General features: G+C 42.9%; 2 protein-coding genes across 2 annotated transcripts in view; both read right to left on the bottom strand.

Moving 5' to 3' along the window:
* pfkla (phosphofructokinase, liver a) overlaps positions 1–5,099 on the bottom strand; it is a 12,589-nt gene extending 7,490 nt beyond the window's left edge. The window contains exons 1-9 of the mRNA XM_035676962.1: positions 4,854–5,099; positions 3,899–3,972; positions 3,730–3,807; positions 2,593–2,782; positions 2,215–2,380; positions 1,271–1,315; positions 1,083–1,191; positions 785–880; positions 491–583 (exon numbers count right to left, since the gene is read on the bottom strand). Of these exons, the coding sequence (XP_035532855.1) occupies positions 491–583; positions 785–880; positions 1,083–1,191; positions 1,271–1,315; positions 2,215–2,380; positions 2,593–2,782; positions 3,730–3,807; positions 3,899–3,972; positions 4,854–4,938 (936 nt within the window). The 5' untranslated portion in view covers positions 4,939–5,099. The remainder of the gene's footprint in view (positions 1–490; positions 584–784; positions 881–1,082; positions 1,192–1,270; positions 1,316–2,214; positions 2,381–2,592; positions 2,783–3,729; positions 3,808–3,898; positions 3,973–4,853) is intronic.
* Positions 5,100–5,934: 835 nt separating this feature from the next.
* The window catches only part of si:ch211-45c16.2 (mitogen-activated protein kinase kinase kinase 13), a 32,357-nt gene continuing 13,665 nt past the window's right edge, over positions 5,935–24,626 (bottom strand). The window contains exons 3-15 of the mRNA XM_035677219.1: positions 16,035–16,744; positions 14,785–14,968; positions 14,461–14,652; positions 13,343–13,501; positions 13,052–13,210; positions 12,814–12,922; positions 12,568–12,677; positions 11,820–11,936; positions 11,397–11,540; positions 10,425–11,175; positions 10,249–10,319; positions 9,746–10,037; positions 5,935–9,493 (exon numbers count right to left, since the gene is read on the bottom strand). Of these exons, the coding sequence (XP_035533112.1) occupies positions 9,392–9,493; positions 9,746–10,037; positions 10,249–10,319; positions 10,425–11,175; positions 11,397–11,540; positions 11,820–11,936; positions 12,568–12,677; positions 12,814–12,922; positions 13,052–13,210; positions 13,343–13,501; positions 14,461–14,652; positions 14,785–14,968; positions 16,035–16,677 (3,033 nt within the window). The 5' untranslated portion in view covers positions 16,678–16,744 and the 3' untranslated portion in view covers positions 5,935–9,391. The remainder of the gene's footprint in view (positions 9,494–9,745; positions 10,038–10,248; positions 10,320–10,424; positions 11,176–11,396; positions 11,541–11,819; positions 11,937–12,567; positions 12,678–12,813; positions 12,923–13,051; positions 13,211–13,342; positions 13,502–14,460; positions 14,653–14,784; positions 14,969–16,034; positions 16,745–24,626) is intronic.

Here is a 24,626-nt window from a genome sequence, read left to right as displayed (position 1 = left end):
CTGTGTAAATATTTACAAGCTCAAACTAACTACATGTTTACAAGCTATAGGAACGCCCTAATCCAGAGATCTGGAGAGAAAGAGTGAGAGAGAAGGTCAAACAGAGAGAGAAAGGTAAAACATTACTCCCACCCACTTGTTTTGAACTATTAATATATATATATATTCCATGACGTATAAGCGTAATAATTTAATTTATAGTGATGAATTTCTCCATTTTCCAAGACAATGTATCTTTTTGTATTCTGTGTGCTGGTCCGATTCACTAGTTTAAAATCTACTGGCACAATAAATGGTGTTGAATTGATACCAGCAGTGTTGACCAGATTATATATAAAAAAATATAATAAACACCAAGGAGCCAATCAGAAACAAGTATATTCCCTGGCCATGGTAAGCAATTGAAGTGGTGTAATAGACAATCTGTACGGCCTCAACATGTTGTTCATGTATCATAGCTGCATTTTTGTCAGTACGTAGCTCAACTCACCAGTATCCTGTCAAACGCTGAGGGAGTGCCTCCTCGCTGAACATGGCCGAGTACTGTCACTCTGGTATCGTAACCCAGCCTCTTTACCACCAGCTTCAAACATACAAACATGATAGCATTTCAGTGTATTCTGGCTTTGTCATTTGGCAGACACACACAACAGAGAGACTATGAGAGAAAAGTCCTTTACAAACATGTGAGAGGAAACTCTTCTAATGCATATTACAAATAAGGTCTATCCTTCATTTGAACCAAACTGCTTTCTGTCCCTAGTCCTTACATCTTTGAACTTACGTCTTTTACATAAGCTGAGGAGATGGGATTTCCGTGTATGTCGATGGCTCCTTCTGCAACGATTATAATGTTGAGTCTTGACCCCTTTATGCGGCTCTGGAGGTAAACAGATACATATTAGCCAGTAAGTCAGTACGCGCTGTCTTGCACTGTATTTTAGGAGAGGCAATTCAGCCTCCTCTATTTCTGAAATACTTGTAGACCAAAGAGTATGTCTATATTTCTCCTACTTCAAAACAGATCCCCTGTGAATACATACAGTATACAGTATATGTACATACTAGTTTTTGTGTCTTACCCCTTCTAGGCGGGCACACATACGGTCCTCCCAGCCTTCCCGAGGAGGAGCCTCTGGAATGAAGAGCCAATCTGCTCCAGACGCCAATGCTGACACCAAGGCCAGATATCTGGAGTAATAGCACAGTAATTTGTTTTATTCAGTGGCAGTGCAATGAGGATAGCAAACTGGGTCAGAGTGTTACTCACCCGCAGTGTCGCCCCATGACTTCCAGAACAAAAGTGCGCTGGTGGCTGTAGGAAGACACAACATTTATAGTGAAACAAGCTAATAAACATTTGCAGCAACTGTGTGTCAGTGAGCACACAAATGGAGAATTTTCAGATTGCTGCAGCATGCTGAGATCCAAGGGAGCAGGTCTGGACAAGATCATAGAAATCACGCCAGACAGGCTTGAATGGGGGAGTGGGGTAATAAAAAAAAACTTGGTTTAGATGATTGCATTCCATTAACATAAATTAAATCAATTTTAATTACAATCCATCATTAATCATTTTCTATAACTCTGTCCAAGGTGACTACTTTAAATTGCATCTTTTGTCCAAACAGTCCGACCCTTAGAGACAGTTTACTATGATACTGTATCGGACAAAGAACAGCAAAAAATCCTCACCTTAAGAAGATGGAGTTAGAAAATGCAAAACATTCTCAGATTACCAAATAGTTAGCAATTACTTTGACTAATCAATTAATCAACTGTATTGCTTCAGCTAGTCTGGTACCAAGCGGAGTACAGCTCAGATTTCAGCGTGTAAAAGGAACTACGGTGACAGTGACACTGGCAAAAAACGCGACAGGCCGGAACTAAAGTGTTTGGTTTGTCCATTCTGGGTTACTGTAGAAATCTGGCGGTTCAACATAGCAGCCTCCGTAAAAGAAGACCCACTCCCTCTGTAGATAAAACCATTCAAAGGTGACGAAAACAGACTAATTCTTATTTTCAGGTGAATATACACTAAAGACAAAATATACCTATCAATATTATATTTCATTTCTGCCAATAGATCCCCATAAATGTTACACACTGTACTTTTTAACTGAGCAAATTAATATTCATTCCTCATAATAATTGCTTTGATGAAACACCAGCTGCTTCAGTGCTGCCACTGTTCAGTCTCACACAGCTTCTGACCTTTGTGCCGTTGTCATGATAGCATCAATTATCTCCATGATGCGGTGCAGTGCGGAGTCAGCTCCAATGGTCATGTCAGTGCCGCAGAAGTCGTTGTCAATGGAGCCAACGAGCCCCACGATGTTCAGGTGGTTGTGCTGCTTGGCCATAGAGTCTGTGATCCTTCCTGAAGTGGCACATGTGCACATACAGAGACATTGTTGTAGTTATGCTATTAGTTTACTATTAATACACCAAAGCTAAAGGAAATAATATTCATATTAGTACAGAACGAGCTAGAGAATGATTCATAAATCAGGAGTGCTGACATGAAACGAGGGTGAATGTGTTTTTAGGGCTCAGTGACAGTTCGACAGTGGTTTCTTAAAAGCTCTTTACCTTTCTGTACGAGCTCCTCCAGCAGACTGCTCCACTCGGTGCGAAAGACGTTGGCTCCGGTGAGGCTGCCGTCTCCGCCGCACACACACAGGTTGGTGATGCCTTTCTTCACCAGGTTGAAGGCGGCGGCAAGTCTGCCCTCACGAGTTGTGAAGGCCTTGCATCTGGCGCTACCTATCACAGTTCCACCCTGCGGTCATATAACAAGTCATAAACCAGATCAAGAGAAACAGGACGTCGTAATCTGTCGCGGAGAAGTCATCACGCTGAATGACATTTCTCTTTGCTCTGGCTCATTGTTTGATATGTCAAATATCTCAGTTGGACGTTTAAGATTGAATGAAAACAGAACAGAGTAGTCGAAACATGTGTGTGCCAGATAAACTGAAGTGGTTGTGAGATAATTATCAGAGTAGGAAATAAGAAAAATAAATATGTTCTCATACATAAAATCTGGTTTATGTTCTCTAAAAACTATTCAAATGTAAGAAGGGAATATGTTTTTAAACTGCTCAAATTTAATCAACATGATCCCTGAGACATGGGCTGGCAAGTAGACATTGCTTTGTATCAATTAGCCATGAGCAAAAAGAAAAGTCAGGAACCAGCGTCAAACTAAATCTGGACATCTTGGTACAGGATACTATAATATGGGTTAAACACAACAATAACAGATTTGCTTTAGAAAAAGGAGCACATGCCCTTTGACACATTTGTTGCATAAATTCAAGACTACTAATGCAAAAAAGTTAGTGGGATTGCTTGTAATGTTCTTTTGAACAGTGCAACTTGCTGCTTCTTCAACTGATAAGGTTTAAAGCACATGCAGCAAGGCCCCTTACCGGGTTAAGACCTGAATTAGACAGGCAGGGAGAGAAGACATGAGAGGAGATGGATGAAATAATAAAAATCCCTATTAAAACCATAAAAAGAGAAACAGAGAGAGAGATTTAATACCAGAAAGAAAAGACAAACATCCTAAATCATAATATAATTGTACAATTCACAGAGGAGATTGTGACAGGTGTAAATAACAGTTACTGGGACACCTGAATAGAACAGGTGTGACAATGTCTGCTGTGAAAAAGGCCTCTTATAGCTACCTTTAACCCTGCTGACAACAACATTTTAACCTACCTGTTGGATGATGTTGGTCACACTGTGCCAGTGGGCCAGTTTGATGTTGTCTCCCCCATCCACCAGGCCTTGGTATCCCTGAAAAGTGGTCATTTCCAAATTGTACGTCAATGACAAGAAGAATGTGCGTGTTTATTGGGGTCATATCAATACAAAACAGCCTGTTTACCTCATAAATAAGATAGACCTTGGCCCCCACATAGATGCCCATTCTGGTCACAGCTCGGACGGCAGCATTCATCCCTTGATCAAGGACAAAAATATTAGCCTCACCTCTGCTCCTCAAGTCGTTACACACAAGCTGTTGCACCATAACCCTGCATGAGGAAATCAAACACACTGTGGTGGATATATTACTTCATTATCTCTCGTTGGGCAAAGGTGCCACCCGCTCTGTGGAGGCAGTAATCAGTCCTTCACAGGTGTTACATGACACTGTGTGAGCTCCCAGTGGTGGAAGAAGCACTCAGTAACAGTACAGAAGTACTCTATTGTGAGTAAAAGCCATGCATTCAAGTAAAAGTAGCAAAGTAGCAAAATAAAGTAGCAAAAATATGCATAATGACCTATTTCAGAATAATGTATTGTACTTTCATTTTACTGCAGCTGGTAAAGGTGGAGCTACTTTTCATTACATATAAAATTGCACTGTGCATGTAATTTCATGTTACATGTTGCATGTAATGTATATACTGTTTGTATTATTGTTCTGCCTGCCCAAATTAGATATATCCCAATATAATGCACCAGATCTCCAGTACTGAAATGTTTGTTTATTATAAGCAGTCCGCTGTCAAGTACCTTAAATTATACTTAAATGCAGTACTTGAGTGAGTGTATTTAGTTACTTTATACCATTGTGAGTTACATACATACCTCATACATCCATGAAGTTTTAGGTGTATAAAAGAAATGACTGTATGCAGCCTATTCACAACCTTTGACCCCTGCTGACTCTACATCCTACTGTCACTTTGATCCAGTTATTAGTTCACCCCACTCTGCATAAACAAACATTACTTTCTGCTTTAACTAACACTTATTACACTATATTTCTTAATATCAACGTGCATTCAAAGCCCCTAACTGCACTTTACTGACAGTCTGGCTGACTTTAAAGTCACCTTGTGCATCTCCACCGCTGGTCAGCACCGCTATGGCCCTCCCGGCTCCCGTCATCTTCAGCTTCTCCAAGTCCATCGAAGACATTTTGACCCGCTCAGTTTACAAACTGGGTCGAAAAAACGTGAATAAATGTCGGTTAACTTGCAGAAAGTGGTTGAAGTGTTGGGTAACTCTCCAGATGTCGCTTCCTCGTTCACAGCAGGTAAAACCCTCAGTGAGACGTAACGGCAGTGACGCTCCTTCAGAGTTTGACTCCGCCCCCCTCTGGTCCGACTGATAGGCGCTTGCTGAGTGGAGTACAGCGAGCGTTGATTTTATACGCCCGCACCGTCCGGTTAGAAGTCCGCTCCAGCGTCAGCACGTCTTACAACGTTAACCCCGCCCGCTCGCCGAGCCCCGAGGGATCATATGAAAGCAAGAAAGCTCAGCACGTATTTCAACAGGTTGAAACGCCACCAACGGTTTTTAACTGATAATTACTTAACGTTAAGTTATAGAAACATTTATTAATTTATTTATTAAACAACCAGAATAACTATTTGTAAATGTAGAACAAAAGCTAAATAAAGTAAGTTATTAAATAAGGTATAACTTTATAATAGTATTTTTTTTTTTTACCTTATTATTATCGTAGCCTAATTCAGTAATTTCCTACATTTTAAGTTCTAACGTTATATCAGTCAGTCAAAAGTCAACAACACTGACAACAGGTTTTAAAAACTATTAAGATTTTAAAACTTAAGTTAAAAATAAAAAAATGTAAATGTAAGTATTAAAAATAAAAATAAAATGTTTTTCTTCTTTATGTAGGGAGATACAATTTGCAGAACCAGTAAATACAGAAATATGATGTGAAAAATATATTTTTACAACCTCATTACTTCTAAAATCCTCCTGTGTTTCATATTATGTGGGTATGTTATATAAAACCATTGGACTGTAGGATCTACAAAACTTACATGCATTCCTAAAACTCATTAAATCCATAAATTAATATAAATTATGGGCATAGTTAATGATAAAAAACACCATTTGACTCTATTGTGTCACAGAAGAGACAGACCACTTTAGGTTGGGTACAGTACATCAGCATTTATTCCATGCAGTTGTTTGCTCTGATTTTATTCTCCCAGATACCCATTGCACTGTACACTGGATAATACAGGAAACTGACAGGATTGGTTGATCATAATGCCATTCAACAGGGAAGGGAGTTGGAAATGAGAGTAACAAAGAAACAGATGTTTGATACGTGGGATGAGGCAACATGATGTCCACAGTTATAGACAATTTCACAGAAATTCAAATGTAAGTAACTGGTGTTTTTGATTAAAAATGAGAGGAAGGGATCTCTGCAGAAGTACAGAAATCGGCATCACACGAGCCTTCAGACGTAAAGTCTCATTTACCCTGGTTTGACAGTCTACTGACTGGCTTTTGGTTTGTACTACAAGTGATTCCCTATAGCCTATGTAGACATAAAAAAGCTTTTTAGGAAACACTTGTTTGTTAATTACTGATGAAAAGTCTGTTAAATCAATGCTTCATCCACAATGCTGATCTAAATAACGAATGGTCCCCCTCTGCAGGGTCACGAAAGATTTAAAAAAAAATAAATGATACCCAGATTAACGTGATATGACAATGCTTTTTTGTTCTATCATACAAATACTGTCCTCTTCCCATACCAATTCATTGTGCTTCCTTTAAATAATACTTTCCAGGAGAAATCATAGGTCATGACATTATTTCTAAAGCTGCCTGAAATTAAAAAGAACAAAACACCTTTACCAGTCATTCATAATAAATTAATTCAATAATCATGTAGGCCAGCTACAAAAAAAAAGAACAAAAAAAAGAAATCAATATTAAATTAAAACTTTACAACAATCATACTTCACAGGATATATGCCAGATAGACAATGTTATTAACAGCTTGATCGGATTACCCAGTCGTTACAATACACTAGGTTATTTCACACGTACGTAAACAAGAGTGAAGAAAGGTCGAGGAGAGGCAGCAGCTGCTTTCAGTACCAGGTGTAAGCCTTTTTCAAGCACAAAATGATAATTGATCCATCAGTACAGTTTTAAATTCACCTTGTGCTACTCTGTTCTTATGACTCACACCCTCCTCCTGCGGTGATCAATACTGATGTAATACAGATATATTCTGCTCATTTTCAACCAGTCGGCTGCTCGTCAGTGACAGCAGCTCGCCCTCTGTCAGAGCTGTGCGATACGTTAAAAGAGAGAGGACAAAAAACGGGGTTACATTACATTTACAGGTGTTTATATACAGGAGTAACTAACACTGAGATGAGGTTGTTTGAAAAACCAAGAGCAGCTAAATTTGCTCTGTGGCCTTTTGTGGTCTCTGGCTTATATTCCTAACTTAGAAACTCAGCCGTCTGTGTACACTTCAGCTGACGTCTTGACATCATTATCTTTAGATTTCAACCCTGGCTGGCTAATTTTCAACCGTTAAGTCATTAAAAGGTGGACGACACACACTCTACAGGTGGCGGTGGGGGAATAAAGCTCTCACAGATGCAGTATCCATTTTCAAAAGACAACAAGACACAAAAAAAAAGAAGTAATATTGCTGGGATTCTTGGATTTGGATGGTCATAGGAGACATAAATTACCATGTGTTGAAAAGAAGGAATCAAACCAGGACATTTACATAACATGAGGAGAAGTAAGTCATTGTAACTGTCGCCATCTAGTGGCTGTTGATATATTGCTCCTGCTGTCAATCGGCAACATAAAAACCTGAGCATCAATCTCTGGAAAGGCAAGTTCACAAAAAATGGGACAATTTAAAAATATAGCATCTATAATAAGTCGCTTGGACACTTGCTGCTCTCCTCTAGCCACCAGTCACAATATTGTGTCTAGCCAGCTAGACGCCCCAGATCCTGAGCAAGCAACTCCCATTTCTCACCTGAGCGTCGACCTACAGTACATTATTGCTGTTTTATTCACTACAGCACAGAAGAACAATGAGCATTCTTGGACATTGCTTATTAGACAGTATAAATTACCCTGCTAGAAAATGGTACATTGGAGACGCTGCACCTAGTGATTTTAAAGAAATGGGATACTGCACCTGGATTGCAACTAAAAAAACGCTCTACATGTCTACATAACTTTAATGTCTGTTACAGCAATAATGGGTTGAACATCAAGGCTATCTGCAAGACCTTCTTTAATGTTCCTGTGTGGTCTGTAATATGTGCCGCTCAAAGAAGACTCCTACATACAAGAATTGGTCCAGTCCAGTTTCTCGCAGTCCTCGAACAATCCTGAGATGAGACTTGAAACTGTAATGTCTAATGGAGAGGAAAGGGCTTTTTTGTGTTCACACACACACACACACACACACACACACACTCTCTGATAACTCCCTCAACAACTCTGGTCATGACATCTGATTGATGATGACAATGACATTGGCGTGTCTTGGAGGAAAGGATGAGCTGGGACACAGAGGAAGAGTCTCTTTTTTTTGTTTTTGTTTTATTCTTTTCCTTAGCCGTCAGCCGAGTCTTCATCTCTGTTGGTCTGCTGGCTTGTCCACTTCATGCAGTCTTCCGGCAGCTTTTCGCGTTTTCTGCGAGCTGCACAGGCATGCTAGGACAGTTCAGCGGGGATCCTGATGACTAGACACATGTGGTGGCTCTAGGGAGAGGGAGGGAGAGAGAGAGAGAGAGGGGGGTCCGGTTGCGAGGCAGGTGGTTCATGCTGGTGTTCGCACTGTTTTCATGAGCTCCCTGTTCCCCACTCACCAAGATAGAGGGCGGGTGGTTGTGGAGGGAGGCGTGGGGCAACTGGGGCTCTGCACTGTAAACTCATGATAAAGCAGGTTGGGCTTTTACTTTTAGTAAGAGGGAGTCCTTGTATGGTCGGGGACTTCCGTCTAAAACGGTAAGATGCTGAAAAGCAACCGTAGCCAGATCAAAAGGCTTGTAGCGACGCTCCCAGTCTGCGTCAGTCACCTGAGAGACCGACAATAGCAGTGATGCAACTCCACGCTGCTGGTTGTCAGCCTCGGTGTACATCAGCACTCCAACACATCCTCCTTCTCATCATCATCATCATTATCATCACCATCTGCATCTTCATCCAATCTCAGCCTCTCCCCAACACACAGTTAAGCCCATGCTCAGTTTCAAAATGTTTTTTTTTTTTCTTCCTCTGTTTGGATCAGAGAACATACAGAAGTCCTGAATTTTTCCTTCAAAACTCAGACAAAAATAAATTATGAATGTTACACTATCTACTGTACATTATCATTCAAAAGGGAATCCCTGCCATGGGTTGCCCGGATGCTGTGCTAGAGATGAGGGAAGATTGGGTTTTGTGAAGGGAAGGGTAAGGGTAAGGGTGGAGGGGGTTCTGGGAGAGACTGCATGGGGCTTTGCTATAGGGAGCTTTGTTTACAATGTCGTCCTCTTATTGCTGTATTTTCTGCAGGGCAGAGTGGGACACGATGGCCTCCAGGCAAAAACAGAACCGAGCCCTGGGGGAGGTTTCACCACGTGGAAGGAGCCCCGACTTTGTTGTTTCTAATGGTGGCATCAGAGCACTCTGCTTCTGATGTATCGCAGTCTGAGTCCCCAAACTGTAGCGGATTCTAGGAGAAAAATGAGACAGAAACATCAACACATATCCAGGATAAGGGCAACGACTTTACTATATTGATTCTATAATCTGACTGTGGACTTTTGGGGTGGAAAATAAAGCCTAACATACTGAGCCAATTTGATTTGTGGATGCTTTGTTTTACCAAAGTGGGGGACAGACTGAACAAAACTTAAATCATAAGCGCTACGCCTAGCACTAGCAGAGCTAACGCTGTGGGAGCACACACGTCCTCAGTACTGACCTCGTAGCTGTGTTCGTCGGAGCACAGTTTTCCCAAGGAGATCTGGGTCTTCACCCTGCGGACGGCGCACTCCTTGTCAGAGAGGCCGTCCGACTGGGTGGAGATGTCGATGGGGATGTCTGGTGTGTGCGACAGCAGCTCATCCAGGTGCTCCTCCTGACTGGCGCTCAGCCTCTCCAGGGGCCCGCTGTGGGAGTGGTCGCTGGTGTTTCCCTCTTCTCCATCAGACACCGACAGGTTCTCTGAGCTGAAGGTGGAGTAGGACTGGAAGCTGCTCATACAGCGGTGAGGTCTGTGAGGCAGCAGAGGAATACAAAATGACATCCAGTAATTACCTTTAGGACTGGCTCACTGTATTTGGGAGATGTCAATATTTCAAATTATAATGATTATTTTGGTTATGGTGTGGTGAATGGTTTGTAATGTTCTTGTATTGCACCACATGATGTAACAGTGTTACAACAGAGTGAAGTGAAGATCAAGGTGGCAAATTATATTTTTACCTCTGTCTCCTTGGAAACTCCACTTCACTATCAACCTCCCCCTCTTCCTCTTCAGATGACTCATCGCCACCCTGTAAAAGAAGCAGTTACAGCTGTTAATCCATCATCTTTCACAGTTTTTTTGACACAAACAACTTCTACAGACTCACTGGTTTAAGGCTACAAGCTGTGCTCACCTTCCTGAGAGGTCTGAGAGTGCGGGGCAGTGCAGTGGGCAGGGCGTGAGCGTGTTGGCATGCCTCTTGTTCCTGTGGCTCGGCCTTTTTTGTGGCCTCTCCGTCTGAGGCTTGATCTTTGCTGGGAGCCCCTAAAGAAGAGGGTGTACCTTCTTGGGTGTTGAGCAGTGAGTAGTGGGACAACTCTGGGTGGTTTGATGGAGGGGGGGTCTCCTGACAGTGTAGGCAGCCAGGGAAGGGGTGAGCCTGGCAGCAGGGACACAAAGAACCAGCACCAGCACCGGGGACAGGATTGGAGCTGATGGATGAAGTCCGCTGCCGTGTGTCTGCATCCACGGCGGTGGATATGAGGTCAGGGTTGGAGCCAGACACACGGCGCTGCAGGTGGTCTGTCTGAGGGCTACGGAGGGCAGCGGCGGGGCCGAAGTAGCGCAGGTTGTTGGCACAGTTAACGACGGCCTCTTCGCGGCCCTTCAAGGGGAGGAAGGGCCCCATGGTTGGTGGGTGGTGGTGGTGATGGTGGAAATGCTGCTCCTGAAGACACTGGGTATCTTCCAGTGCCCCAGCGATAGGCTTCAGCAGCCCGGGGAACTCGCTGTGGCTTCCTTTACTGTTGGCGCGGCGGTGACGAGGCTTGCTTCTGTAGCGGGCTTTACCAGGAGGTGTGGAGACCTTCGGGCTGGCTGATAGTGGCGAGGGGGAGGGGAGAGAGTCAACGCTGGGGATCCCATCAGAACGAAGCAAGTCTGGCCTGTGAGAAAAGCATTTAGCAGCGTTAACCTAATATATCTTAATTAATTTATTCTAACAATGTATGGCCAATGTCTGCTAATGAGACTTCTGGCTCCAACAGTACAGTAAATAATCTGAGAATTGTCACTTTAACAGAGAAATTCATGTAAATCCCATCTAAATGAATGCTAATAATAGTTTATTTTAGAACAAAGCTGTTCCATCGGCTATGCTTCCTACCTTTTAGTGGGGGGCATTCCAGGTTTGTGGGAAATGCTTCCTTTCTTCTTGATGAGCTTCTCTACAGCGTTGGACCTGACGATGGGTCGGACCAGGTGGCGCTTGTAGGTGCCGGGGTATTTCTTCTCCACTGCCTGCTCTCTCCTGCAGGGATTGCTGAATTAGTTTGGAGTTATATGACAGTGAAACATATTCACATTCAGTTCTATAGAGAGTTATACACACAAGACAGAATTCAGGTAAATTGTACAAATCTATTTACATGTCTGTGAAGTCAATTTAGGTCTTAAAGTGACAGTTTAAGGAACAAATTAACAAAAAGCAACAGACAAAGACAAATAAATGAAGAAGAATGTCTGATAATGGCAGAAATTAGCAAGAAGTTAGCTGATGATTACTGTAATAAATAGTATATTTACTTACTTCATTAGTTCCTTCTCTCGGACCTCCAGCTGTAGCATGATGGCACTGAGCTCCATGTAGAGGTTGTTGGCTCTCTCCAGTTTCCTCTCATAGTGCTCCCGGATGTCCAGAGCGTGCCTGGAAGAGCACAGGAAATGCAAACAAATGTTTACTTCCAACAACCACTTTCAAAACCACATCACTCACTCTAAAGGAACAAATCCATGCAAAAATAATTAAATTGCCATTAAAATACACAATGGTCTATCATACAAAATCTTTGCGATGCATTCTAAGGGAATAATTTATCTGTATGGTAATGGATGGTAGAGTATCACTGCTGTATGGTACAGCAGTGATACTCAACTTTAGTCAAATCTGGCCTGGGATAGGGTGGCCCTACAACTATTTTCTATTTCACAATGAAAATAAATGTATTAATTCTGATAATTTGTTTGTTTATACCAGTTAGTAAATGTTCAATAATGTCCCTTAGCTGATAAATGGGAAGTTGCCTGGTAGCACTACCAGAAAAGCAAGATGGTCTTATACTGCCACATCAACAATCCTAGTTTATTCATTTTATCTGATAATTATTATTAATGTTTGTTTATTAACTGGCGGAACCCGGGAAAAAGCAAATCGAGTATCCCTGTGCTGCAGCATTTGTTTACTTGTTGCTGACAGGCAAAAATAATCCACGCCATCAACAGGCAACGTGTTTACGAAATGAGGTCACGTCGCTCTCTGGTTTTCCTTTCTTACACACCTGAGTTCATCCCGCCTGCGTCGGATCAGCTCTTCATCCAGCCTGTGGATACAGGTGCCTTCGCTTTTGATCTTCTCAAAATGTTTCTTCACTTCCTCCCTCCATTCTGACTGTAATATGGATGGACACGGTCAAGGTGCTGACAATTCACTCACACAAACGGCATCAGACGATTTAAACTCAGCACTAAGAGAACAATATCATCCAGAGCAGGTACATACTGTCTAAGTTGACTACAGTGCTGACCTGAGACTTGAAGTAGGTCTCCTGAGGAGCTCCTAGGACATCAGCTGAGGCAATGTCGAGGTGTAGGAGGATCTGACGAAACGAAGGCCTATTCCTGGGCTTGCCTTGCCTGGAATCAGCAGGGGAGATGTGATTAAATGAGACTTTTGGCATTTACCTTGAAGTATAAACGTGCCACAAAACCTTTTTAACCACAATATTTCACATAATATCAATATAATAGATAATCAACACTCACCATGTTTGTTTCATGAGGATTTTGAAGCCATCCGGGCAGGTGGAGGGGACAGGAAGGTGAAGACTGTTGCTGCCAACACCCCAAATGATGGCAGAGGAGTCCACGTCTTTGTAGGGAATCTCTCCAGTCAGCAGTTCCCATAAGACAACTCCAAATGACCTGCGACACAGAAGTAAAGACATGTTGTTTCAAATTCAGACTTTAACTGTACATTACCTGCCCTTTTCATTTTATTTACTATATTTCTTAAAAATATATATTATTTCTAATTTGCATCATTTTAATACTCACCAGATGTCTACTTTTTCAGACACAGGCTCGTTTCTTATCACTTCTGGGGCCATCCAGGCCACCGTACCCGCAAATGACATCTTTGTACTTTTGTCACTGAGCTCTTTGGACGTTCCAAAGTCAGAGATTTTCACAGTGTCGTTGTGGGTGACCAGAACACTAAAACAAACACAAACAGAAGAAATATAGACTTGTTTAGCAAGGTTTGACTGTTTAATTAGGCAGACCAAAACAGAAAATATCTCCTAAAAGTTTACTATAACTATATTGCAAATTCTGGTGTTACTATAAAAACTCATGTTCGGCCTCTCATGTCAAAGCAAAGCAATGTCAGACCAACATTAATCCAGGTCAAATAACCCGGGTTAAAACATTTAGACTGATGCCAAGTTTTCCGGTGACATTCCAGGTTTTAAAGCGGTATGAGTTTCTTTTATAGCATTTCAATCTTCAAGCCTAAAAGACTCAGCTGTTACAGAAGCACATTTCTGCATCTGAATCACCCCATTAGCCGAATGAGGCTGACCTTTCCAGCACATTTAGCCTGCTATCATTCTGCTGACTAATACAGTGTTTGGCATTGCTGCGGCATGATGATATTGATTAGAGAAACAGGGCTACAGTGTGCAGAGGATGAGACAGGATGAGCAGGATGAGACAGGACACTGTGTCTTACTCTTATATTAAGGCAAGTAGCTACATTTAATTCTGAGAATGGCATTTAAGTTAATGTAAGACCATTCAGGGATGAAAGGATGAATTGTTGTTGCTGCTGTGGGCTAAGACATCTTAAACAAGGCTTCTGAGCTGTTTGCCTAAGATTTACAGATCAGTTGCTGCGTAACAGTGACAAAACAAGGAAATATACTGTACTCTCCTCTAGATCAGGGGGAAACATCAACTTTGCTGCTTTACACACTGACACATTTTCATTCAATTTAACTGTATTTTAGTTGTAACTCAACACAACTGTAAATTGGGCTCCTGTTCAACGTTTTTTTGAGGATTAGTAAAGATTGATAATTTTCTTAGAATACACAGTGGTGAGAACTAAACAGTTTCTAGGTCTCCAAAATGTATATTCTCATCTTACTAAATGAGGAAATGAGGAAACTCACTTGGGAGACTTGAGATCTCTGTGGATGATCTTGTGCAGGTGTAGGTAGTTCATACCGCTGGCGATGCCAGAGGCCCAGTCCACCAGCATCCTGGGGGTCACTTTCCTCCCCGCCCTCAGCACCTCATACAGCTGGCCCTGGGCACAGTACTCCATGATGATGCAGTAACAAGGTGCCTGGGTGCACACACCCCTAAGTTGGACGAAACACAGAAAAAACACATTTAAAGACCAACGGATCCTGACAATGACAAACCCAATGCTGGTAAACCGTTCACATTTGGACACCATCAGCGCTCCACCAGCTGAAAAGTTTTAGACTTACTTGAAGCTGATGATATTTGGATGCTTGAGTTTTCGCAGGTGTTTAATGTCCGTCTCCTTCTGCTCGCGCACCTTCTTGATGGCCACCTCTTCAGAGCGGAACTTGCCCAAGAAGACGGCCCCCTGTGCTCCGCTGCCGAGCCACTGCAACTCCGAAATCTCTTCAAATGGAACCTCCCACATGTCTGGAAACAAGTGAATTATATTGTACCAAAATAAAATATATATATCGTTATATAAGTGTTTTTAGTCTTTAGTGTTGTTTTTATCTACCCATACTCTTGTACTGTCATTTTGGAGAATGTGCTTATTCACTTTCTTGCTAAAAGTTGGATGAGTAGATTGATAACACTTGCCTGTACGGTAAATATAAAACTATGGCAAGCAGCTGGTTAGCTTAGCTTAGCACAAATAATGGAAAACAGGGGGGAAACAAGTAGCCTAGCTCTTTCCAAAGATAACAAAATCTGCTTACCAGCACCTTTAAAGCTCTCTAACCGGTTATTTATGTGCTGAACTATTTCTAGACTGGACACAGTGACTTTCTGGAGTCTCAACTGGCTGTCTGGCAACCTTACTAGGACAACAAGACTACAGGAAGTGAAAATGAAAATAAAAATGTCAAACTATTCCACTGAAAATTTAAACTATCTTGGGGAAAAATACAGTCACAACACTTTCAAAATAAATGTCATGCAGTTTCAGTCATCCTCATCAGAAGGTCCTACTCTCTGAGGTACAGATTTGTGGCACAGCAGAAAAAAAAACATCACACAAAACATGGCTAAAACTAAATATCATATTTCATATATGCCATACTGAGCAAAAATAAATCTAAAGCCATGTGCACAACTGCTATAAATGTCGTTCAAACTGTGAGTCATATTCTGTTCCATCCTCGTTATGTGGTTTTGAAACCAGCGTAGAGGAGAAGCTATGCTGCTGAAAATCTCCAGCCCACTACATATGAACATTAGCTGACCAACCACAAGACCCAGCCCAGTTCTGTCTGACCTCAACTCGTATCCTGTAGCCTCTGTGTCCAGCCTGTACAGGCAGGCCTGCAGCAAGGTGAGTCTACCTTTACCATGACCTCAATTCAAACTGACAGCTGTACAGCTCCACCCACAACAACAATATGATGAAGCTAGGGGTGGCTGTTCAATTATGGTTACAGGATATTTGAATTAAACAGAGTATTTAGTTTCCTAAACTGATGCCATTCAGAAATAAAAAAAACCCAGAACTAACCTTGCTGTTGTAGCTTGTATTCTGTCGAGTATGTCTTCCCTATGATGTTCCAGACAGGCCGAAGACAGCCAAAAAGACCCTCTAAGAAGCCACCCGACCCAGGCCCGGCTCTGTGGAAGTGCAGTTTGATGTCATCAGGGTGATGGGGGTGGCTCTGCCTCCCTTCTTCACTGTGGTGAATGGGACACTCTCCTTCTCCTGTCTGCTCCTCCATGCCACTGCCACACCCAACGTGCTCACAGGAGGCCGGAGATACGGCTTCCTCGTGGTCGTGCTCCTGCAGCTGGAGCACGCTGTTGTCAAAGTGCCCACCCTCGCTCCGTGTCGAGTCCACACTCAAGGCTGTGTTAGGGGGACTTATACCCCCCAGCACTGAGTCCTCGTCCTGGCCGGGTGTTTGCAGTGTCTGCAGGGGAACAGGCAGGTGTGTCGGCGGGGCCAGGTCTGTGATAATCTGAGGAGGTAAATTGGACGGAGGGGCCTGAGGAGGCTGAGGTTGGGAGTTGGGCGAGTTTGATTTCTTCATGGCGTCCCCAACCACAGTGAGTTTGAGCTCCTCCTTTAGCTTGCCCACCAGCAGACTGGGGCATGAAGTCCACGATAGCACCTCGGGGGAGCTACCCATGGTGTCATGCATGTGCATGGGCTACCCACTGATGATGAGTTGGGCACGTCCTAACACACTGGTTTGTCTAAATGCTGTAAATCACCTGCATAATTGGGAGAGAACAAGAACAAGAAAAAGAGGCAGGTTAGTTAAATTATTAAGTACATAGAAAAAGAAATGCAGATTAAATTGAGTCGAGTTAAATCCATTTGGATGCTTATAGACTACTTTGATACAGCATAAACACAATTGTAACTGTTGCCATGGAGCTCTCTTACTTCCACAAAGAGACATGCAATCCTCTCATTGCCTCTCATAGATCTGGGATTGAGAGAGCTTACATTAATGATGATTATTTAACTATGAAGTGCAAACACTGCAGGGTGGAGGAGGTCAGAAATATCAGATGGGCTTTAAATCAGTGCACAGGAGACAGGGTTGCTAAATGAAAGACAGACTAAATACAAATAATGCAATTCTGTGAAATTTCTGGGAAACAGTTGGACTAAACCGATCACACATACACAACTGGAGCTTTAGTATGTTCCCTGTGAGGCAGTAACAGTATAGCGGGGATTAAAAGTCTTGCTGTGTGTATTAGGACTGCTGAGAGCAAAACATCTGGCATACACAACCCATTCTCATTGCTTAACCAGCAGGGCCGGCATTGGCCACTGAAGACCTGTAGCCAGCTGCCCAGCAGACTTACTAGTTTTCTTCAGTCACTGAATAACCGGGAGAAAATTTATACCATCTCAATCTGCCTATTAGTGTTACACAAGACGCTGCTGAACCAGGGTGAGGGAAGGGACACAACTTTCCTAAACACAGAGGTCATTATGCAACATGTTGTTACTTGGATCGGGTCATATGGGGAAAATCCTGTATCACAACAGATGCCATTGTATACCACAATATTTATAGATATTGTGATACAAAAATCTTCTTGAAAAGTTAATCGATAAATGGCCCCTACATTAGATCTGTTCTTAGATTTGCAACTTTACTCGTAAAAGCCGAATACATCCAGAGATATTGAGGCTGTAGCTTTCATGACATGGCAAAATCTCTGATAAATTTAAACCTAACTTAAAGTACATGTTGTCATATTTCTCCAAACTAGTTGTCACCACTGATTTCTCAAACATGGCAAATGAGCTTAGCACATATGCACACACGTAGAGAATAATACGGTGTGAAATTAATCTCAACTCAAGGTCCACCTACTTCCTTTTTCTGAGCTATTAGAAGCATCTCACATCTCACAGTGTTCATCAGGTGAGTGAAAGGGTTGTTGAGAGGTCAGTCAAAGCCAGTGAATGAGTGAGTGAGTGGAGGTCATTTTGTCATGCATAATGATCTCAAGGTCAAGAACCTTCCACTTTTATACGTAAGGATAATATTGGCAGTAACTGTGTAATACCTTTAGTAGTTTTTTATTAAATATTCACCAGAAGAAAATATGTAGAACTGAATAATACAACACGTAAAATGTATCAATAGTAAAAGCGATTACTCTGTATTTATTATTTTTCGTAGAAATCTAAATCTAAAAAGATAAAAAGCTAACAAAACGTCACAAATAGATATTTTTTAAAAGGCTCAGTAATTTCCTAAATCCGCTGTAGATTTATAGCTAACATTAGCAATAATGCATTTGTTGGGGACATGAATTAATACATATTTTGTTCTCTAGTGTGTATTTGAAGGAGCAGGATGCTGTAAATGGGACCTAATCAAGAAAACTACTTATCTATGCAAACATTTTCCTGTCAATCTACCAATCTACTTAATACAGTATGTAGCATTTTTGCATGATTTTAACGTCTTTCGTCAAATTATTCTGATGGCAAAAGATTTTGTTTGTAGAAAAAAGAAAGACTCCTGAAGAAAACTGGACTTTAAAGTATGTGTTTCTTTCTTTCTCTTCGTCTCACTGTCCTTGGGTCAGACAAGACTGCGTGGGGGTGTATTGGTGTGCAATGCTCTCTGCCAGTGTCTTTTTCAACACTATCACTGGGAGTTGACAAAGTCTGTAATTTGTTGCAACTGTAAAAATACACTTTGTTTTCATACAAACAGATTGCAATTTATCCAGTCTGACTGTGCTTGTTTACCAATCTTGGCAACAACAAAAAAAGCAGCACAAAGCGAAGTGTATCAATTTCTTCTTAAATTACACTCCATTTTCCCCCCTCTTTAACCCCTGAGGACAAGGCCTTAGTAAGTCAATCAAAGTTAAGAGGGCAGGAGAAAATATAGAGTGAGGGACACAGCGAGAGGGAGATAGTGAGAGGCTGTACAGAGTGTACAGTTGGGAACAGAAGATCAAAGTCCACGAGGGAGGAGACAGAGTGGCATAGCAGCGAGCTGGCGCTGTGTTACGTGGAAGTTTTCTGAAGGGTAGAGGGCAGTCCTGAAGTCCAATCAAAACACACTTAGTTTATGTTGCCCTCTGTGGGGAACACTGACATGAATGGGCAGCTCTTCCTCTTGACATAGGTCGAAGCACAATAAAGCCTTGATCCCTCGGACGCAGACAAGTCTGCTGCTGAAATGCTGCAAAACCTATTCCAGACCCCAGCATGGGTGTGTTTAATCATGCCTTTGTTATTTAGCATTTTGCCTTTTTTGGGTACTTGACAATAGTATGAAGGAAAGAAAAGATGGGAAACGGGAAAGGGCACACATTAAAAGTTAGTGACAGGACTCAGAAAGTGCAGATGCTCACAGTTACATGGTTTGCGTCCCAGTTCGCTGCTCCACACAGATGCCTCTTATATGTTTGTGCGAATGCATGTACTGTATCCATGTGTATCTACTGGGGGGGTAACCTGAGCGCTGTGAGAGTGTAGTGGCTGCCAGGAGCTCATCTATAATGCAGGCCTGTCTCTAAGCAGGTTGCTGAGAGTGCAGGGGAAGGAGAGAATGCTCTCTCAGGTATCCAATAAATCCGTCCCTTCCATAGCCGAGACAATCGAGCTGTTCGAGTAGAGGCCCGTGCTGTAATTCCACCCCGTGGACGATTCTCAGAGCTGGGCTTCTGACGTGGGCCATGGTGAGTGGATGTGGTCGGCTGGACAGAAACACTCGCAAGGAGACACAAGCCTGCACGCACAGTACCATGTATAACCAAGTTAAAACTGCACTATTATCTCGCCTAAATAATGACTACAGAGCACAGTCAGACAGAAAATCTGATGCCTTTCAACTTCTTATAATTTTCACCCATTTATGCTCTCCGCCCGTCTCTTTCCTCGTTTCTAATAAGCTGAATCAGGACTGAGTCTATGCGTCTATATCAGACACAAAGAAAAGGAAACAGACCTCTCACTCTTTCCCATTAATCTCTAATGGAAGATCTCTATGGGCATAGAATCCCATGAATAATGTCTGCGCCTCATCAAGAAGGGCCCAGGGTTTCATTTACAGTCATTTATTTACAGGACTTTCCGAAAGTGACCGTGACTTGGCAAAAGGACACTCTGACGTTGAAAGAATGTTTGCATAAAGTAGATATCGCCTTAGAGAAAGAAACAATGCAGATGCTCAGCAGAATGGATGAAATTAAGAAGGGGGGGGGGGCTACAGAAATTATCAGGGGCTGAGGGGCTGATCCTTTAATCCCTCTACAGGCCTCTAGAAACAAGCTTGTACAAACAGAGACCTTATTCAGCCCTCCCCCCTCCATATATCCTCTACACACTTCCTTTTATTTCTTGCCTCTCTAAGTACAACCTAATGTTTACAGTCAACAGCACAACGCATCATGGTAAGTACAGCTTTAATATATCAACATACTTATAGACTATGAATATCACTCAATAGTATAGTTTACACTTTATATCAGTGTGTGCATGTGTGTGTCTGTACACGGCAGCTGGTGGTGCAGGGAGATCAGGTTCAGCGAAAACACGTGCTCACACACACACTCACACACACACATATGCCCGGGGCGTGTCTGGCAGGATCCAATAATCCCACTACTCCCAGCAATCCACTGGGGAGAAGAGTTTTTCTGTGCCACTCAGCAAACGCCATTACAGTTGTTTAGATTCTGTTTCAACGTGCTCTACCCACACAAAAGCAGCTGGACCTTCCACAACATATTAATGTAGCAACAGAGAGACCTTTACCATACACAGGAAGTGCTCATTTATGCTCACACACACACACACAGCAGCATCAGTAGCAGCAGCAACGTCATCTGTGTCTCCATCACTCTGCTCCTCATTAAGGGAAGCCCTGCTGGGCCCCATAGGGGGAACCTCCCTTTAGGTGACAGCTGCGCCACCAACAAAGAACCAATTTAGTCCCTATCCCACCTCGTCATTCACACGTTACCATGTCAACACAGCATCCATCCTGACCTTCTGCTTCCAGTCACACTCACTCTCATCCAACACTCAGGTTTGGAGAGTCCAAAAAGCCTGGAGGATGCTTTTATATCCACCAAGCCTGTCACATAGGGAAAGCAGAACAGTGTTGACAAAATAGTGGTCTTCGCTTTCTTTAAAGTGAGGAATTAAGTGCATTCATCAGAATATACTGGGCTTTTTTTAAGAACAAAGAACATGTTATAGCTCTTTACCTTAAAAGTAGATGGGTACAACTGTCCACATATCAGATACTAAAAACCTAATAATAACAGATTTATACAAATATCTGATTAAACAGCTTCAGAGTCTTATGAATACAACACAGTGAGCCAGGGTCAAACCTTTTTACAGATACTGTCCAGATCCGGCAGTCTGGTTTGCACCATCGCCCCAACCTGGAGAGCTAATTGCTGGAAGTAAAGATGTCCTGCTCCAGCCCGTTCCTATCCCTCCTGACCTCTTTTCTTGAAACAAACAGAGCAACGGCTGATGAGAGCTGTACTCTTCTCCGCTGAGCACCAAAAGTAACCAATAAAGGAAAAGTTTAGAGTATAAAAACAAAACAGATTGAACAAATACAAGAGTCTCTTATCATCAGTAGCTCAGAAGGCTCTGTGGTCTGAACTACACATGTGACCGTCTGTTATTCTGGGTCACAGTTGAACAGCTGAACTCTGGTATCTGTACTTGTTTCCTTGTCAGTGCAGACTATGGACTTTCATGGCCAATGTTCATCATGTGAGTAAACAATGTTATGAAACAGAAATCTGGAAACATACTGCTCATAGATTTCTCTCTGGTCACTGAGCCAGACAAAATTCTTACATATTCAGCAATATGAAAATCACATACAGAGACCTCCGAAATATGACTCTGCCAACAGAGCCGCCCAAGTCCTGATTTGATTGTCGGGATGTGGGCTGATGTCAAATCAGCTTTCCCTCACTTCCATGGCCATGAGTCCTGCCAGAGGGGATTGGACAGGCTGCTGTAGGTGGATGAAAGTAATAATCTGCTGGTGTGGGCACAGCGGTGGAAGGGAAAATAAACAAATTCTGGCACAGCATTCAGGCATCTGCCATCACATGGCTGACATTTCCCTATAATCCCTCCTTCTTCATATTCTGATTCCCTCTGGTGACTCACCTGGGCTGACTTAAATACCTGGTGGTGGCTGGAGGGGAAAGCAGGCCATAGAACAATAATCCCTGCCTGCCTACCTGCCTGCCAGGGGTTTGACTGGTGTTGCCGGGCAAATAAAAACAAGGTCAAAGCTGCTCCTGCCGAAGCCACAGGGAAAGTGCCAGGTGGGATCATCTGAAATACGCTTGGTTTTGTTATGAAGTCTGGATTTCTCAGGAAGAGGAGGGAGGAGGAGGAGTGCAGTCAGGTGGATGAATGAAACTGCCAGAGAGAGTTGACTGATAAAATGATGAAAGAGTGTGTAAAGAAACAAAAACAGCTACACCTCAGCTTCTCAAGTCCAAAACATCAACGTGTGACTGTGTGGTTCAACAAACCAAATTCATACTTGCAGAGTCCAGCTGACCGACGCATTCTAGAGGTATACACTCAAACACAGGGTTGACATGGCTGTGGATAATTAGCACTCCAAACACACACACATAACTTGCTCCTCAAATAGCCTCAGCCGGTACCAGCCAGAACTGAAGAAAATAAATAACTGAAGAAAAGAGTGTGCGCCATCGACGCGTCACACACTCCCTCCAGCTTCATTCTCCCAGCCTCTCAGTGAGGCTGCAGCCAGAACTGCAACCAGGACACACAGCCTCCTAAAGTCTGCAACTATCACGCATACTCTGCTCTGAAAAGCTTCAATATTGGCCTTTTCAGTCAAGCAGAGTCTTTGTTCCCAGCGATGCTTAACGATAAAGCTTTACAGAGCTCTATTTATGAATGCTAACCAGATCCATCCAGATAGATGATGAATGCAAACAGACAGAAAGGGACAGCGGGGCCAAGGAGACAGTGGAGTGAAAGAATAGCTCAGAGAAAAGTAGAGGAAGAAAAGCAGATTAGGGAGACAGAAAAGGATACGGAGGGTTATGAAGGAGGGAGATAGTGAGGAACATTTCGCGGCTGGAAACAGAAAAGAGGGAGAGGGGAGAAAAATGAATGAGGGACAGACAAAAAAGGAGAAGGAGAAACTGCTTTACTGCCACTGCTGTGGCGGCTTGCGGCGTGATACTGTACCGACCACGCTCCAATGGGAAAGACTCCCAGAGCGACAACAAAGGACACAAGAGGAGCCGGCTCCATGTGAACTGGGCCTGTCTGCCCTGCACGGCCAGGAGACAGCACACACACACAGACAAACACACTCAGCACTGCACACCAGAGCAGCTGCTGCCACAACAATCCCCCTTGTGCTCTTTTAATAGGGACGGCCTGCCTGGCCCGCCAACAACAAGGGCCGGGGAGAGAGACAGACACACAAAAAGTGACACAACAGACAAACACGCATATTGCAGGAGACTGGCTGTGACTGACACCATTTTAATGGCTGCAACATGAAAATACACAAAGCTATGGAGCAAACAAAACAAAAAAAAAATGGAGCATGTGAGTCTAACGCGAGGAAATGTTGTCCTAGATCTTCTTTCTTCTGCCTAAAGACAGAGTCTGCCACAGCAGAAAGCCAAGAAATCAATACACATTAGTGCTTCTATTACCTCCTGGGTTCATACTACAACTGCTTGCCCTTAAAAAAATGTTTTAGTATTAAATTATTTACCCCAAGCAGCTGAAGTGAGACACTTTAGAAAAAAAAAATCCAAATGGCAAACTCCTCATGGATATGAATATGCAGCCATTATTTTAAATGCTCTGTGGAGAATAGATGGATGGATGGAGCTCTCCCCTCCTCCTCCTCCTCTTCCTCCTCCTCTCTTTTAAAGCCCGGCTGCCGGCTACTCATCCAGTGCAGTTACATAAACATGCTTAGTAGCAGAGGACAGAGGTGGGCACACACAGAGCTTTCCTGCTGCCAATCTGAGTGAATAAAGAGATGGATGAAGGTGCAAAGTGGGGGAGAAAAGTCAGATGGTGAAGCAGGCAGGGGGGGACATGGACAAAGACAGAGGTAGAGTTAACTAATGCAAAATGAAACACTGCAAAAGGAAACTGAATGTGATTTGTGTGTGTGAACATAGTAAAATAACCGTGGCTGTGCATGTGTCCCTAAAAAAGTCTCATCATCTGTGAACCACCAGCGTTATAATGCCTCAGAGTATCATTTGGCTGCAACATCACAAGGTTGAGGGTTAGTTCTGTTGGTCTATACCTTTACCTACATCTCAACCTGTCCTTCAGAGGGCACAGAGAAGTACTGCATCAAAAAGCAGCAGCAGCAGCATCACCGCTGAGCCTAAAATAGCTCCTGCACGCACCGACGCATGACCGCTCAACACACTCCTGCAGCACTGCTACTGAACAAACACTGACAGCTGATCCACATACAAACAACGCACGCATTATGCACACATTTGAATGTCTCCTTGCAGACATACACACATGAACAATCGAAGAAAAACACCAGAGACAAACATACAAGCTGGAGAAGTACCTCCACATCACACCAGCTTC

Source organism: Morone saxatilis, unplaced genomic scaffold (assembly GCF_004916995.1).
Source record: "Morone saxatilis isolate NCDOM2014 unplaced genomic scaffold, NCSU_SB_2.0 Contig5, whole genome shotgun sequence".
In the NCBI taxonomy this organism is placed as follows: Eukaryota; Metazoa; Chordata; class Actinopteri; family Moronidae; genus Morone; species Morone saxatilis.
This window is presented reverse-complemented; position numbering and strand designations above follow the sequence as displayed.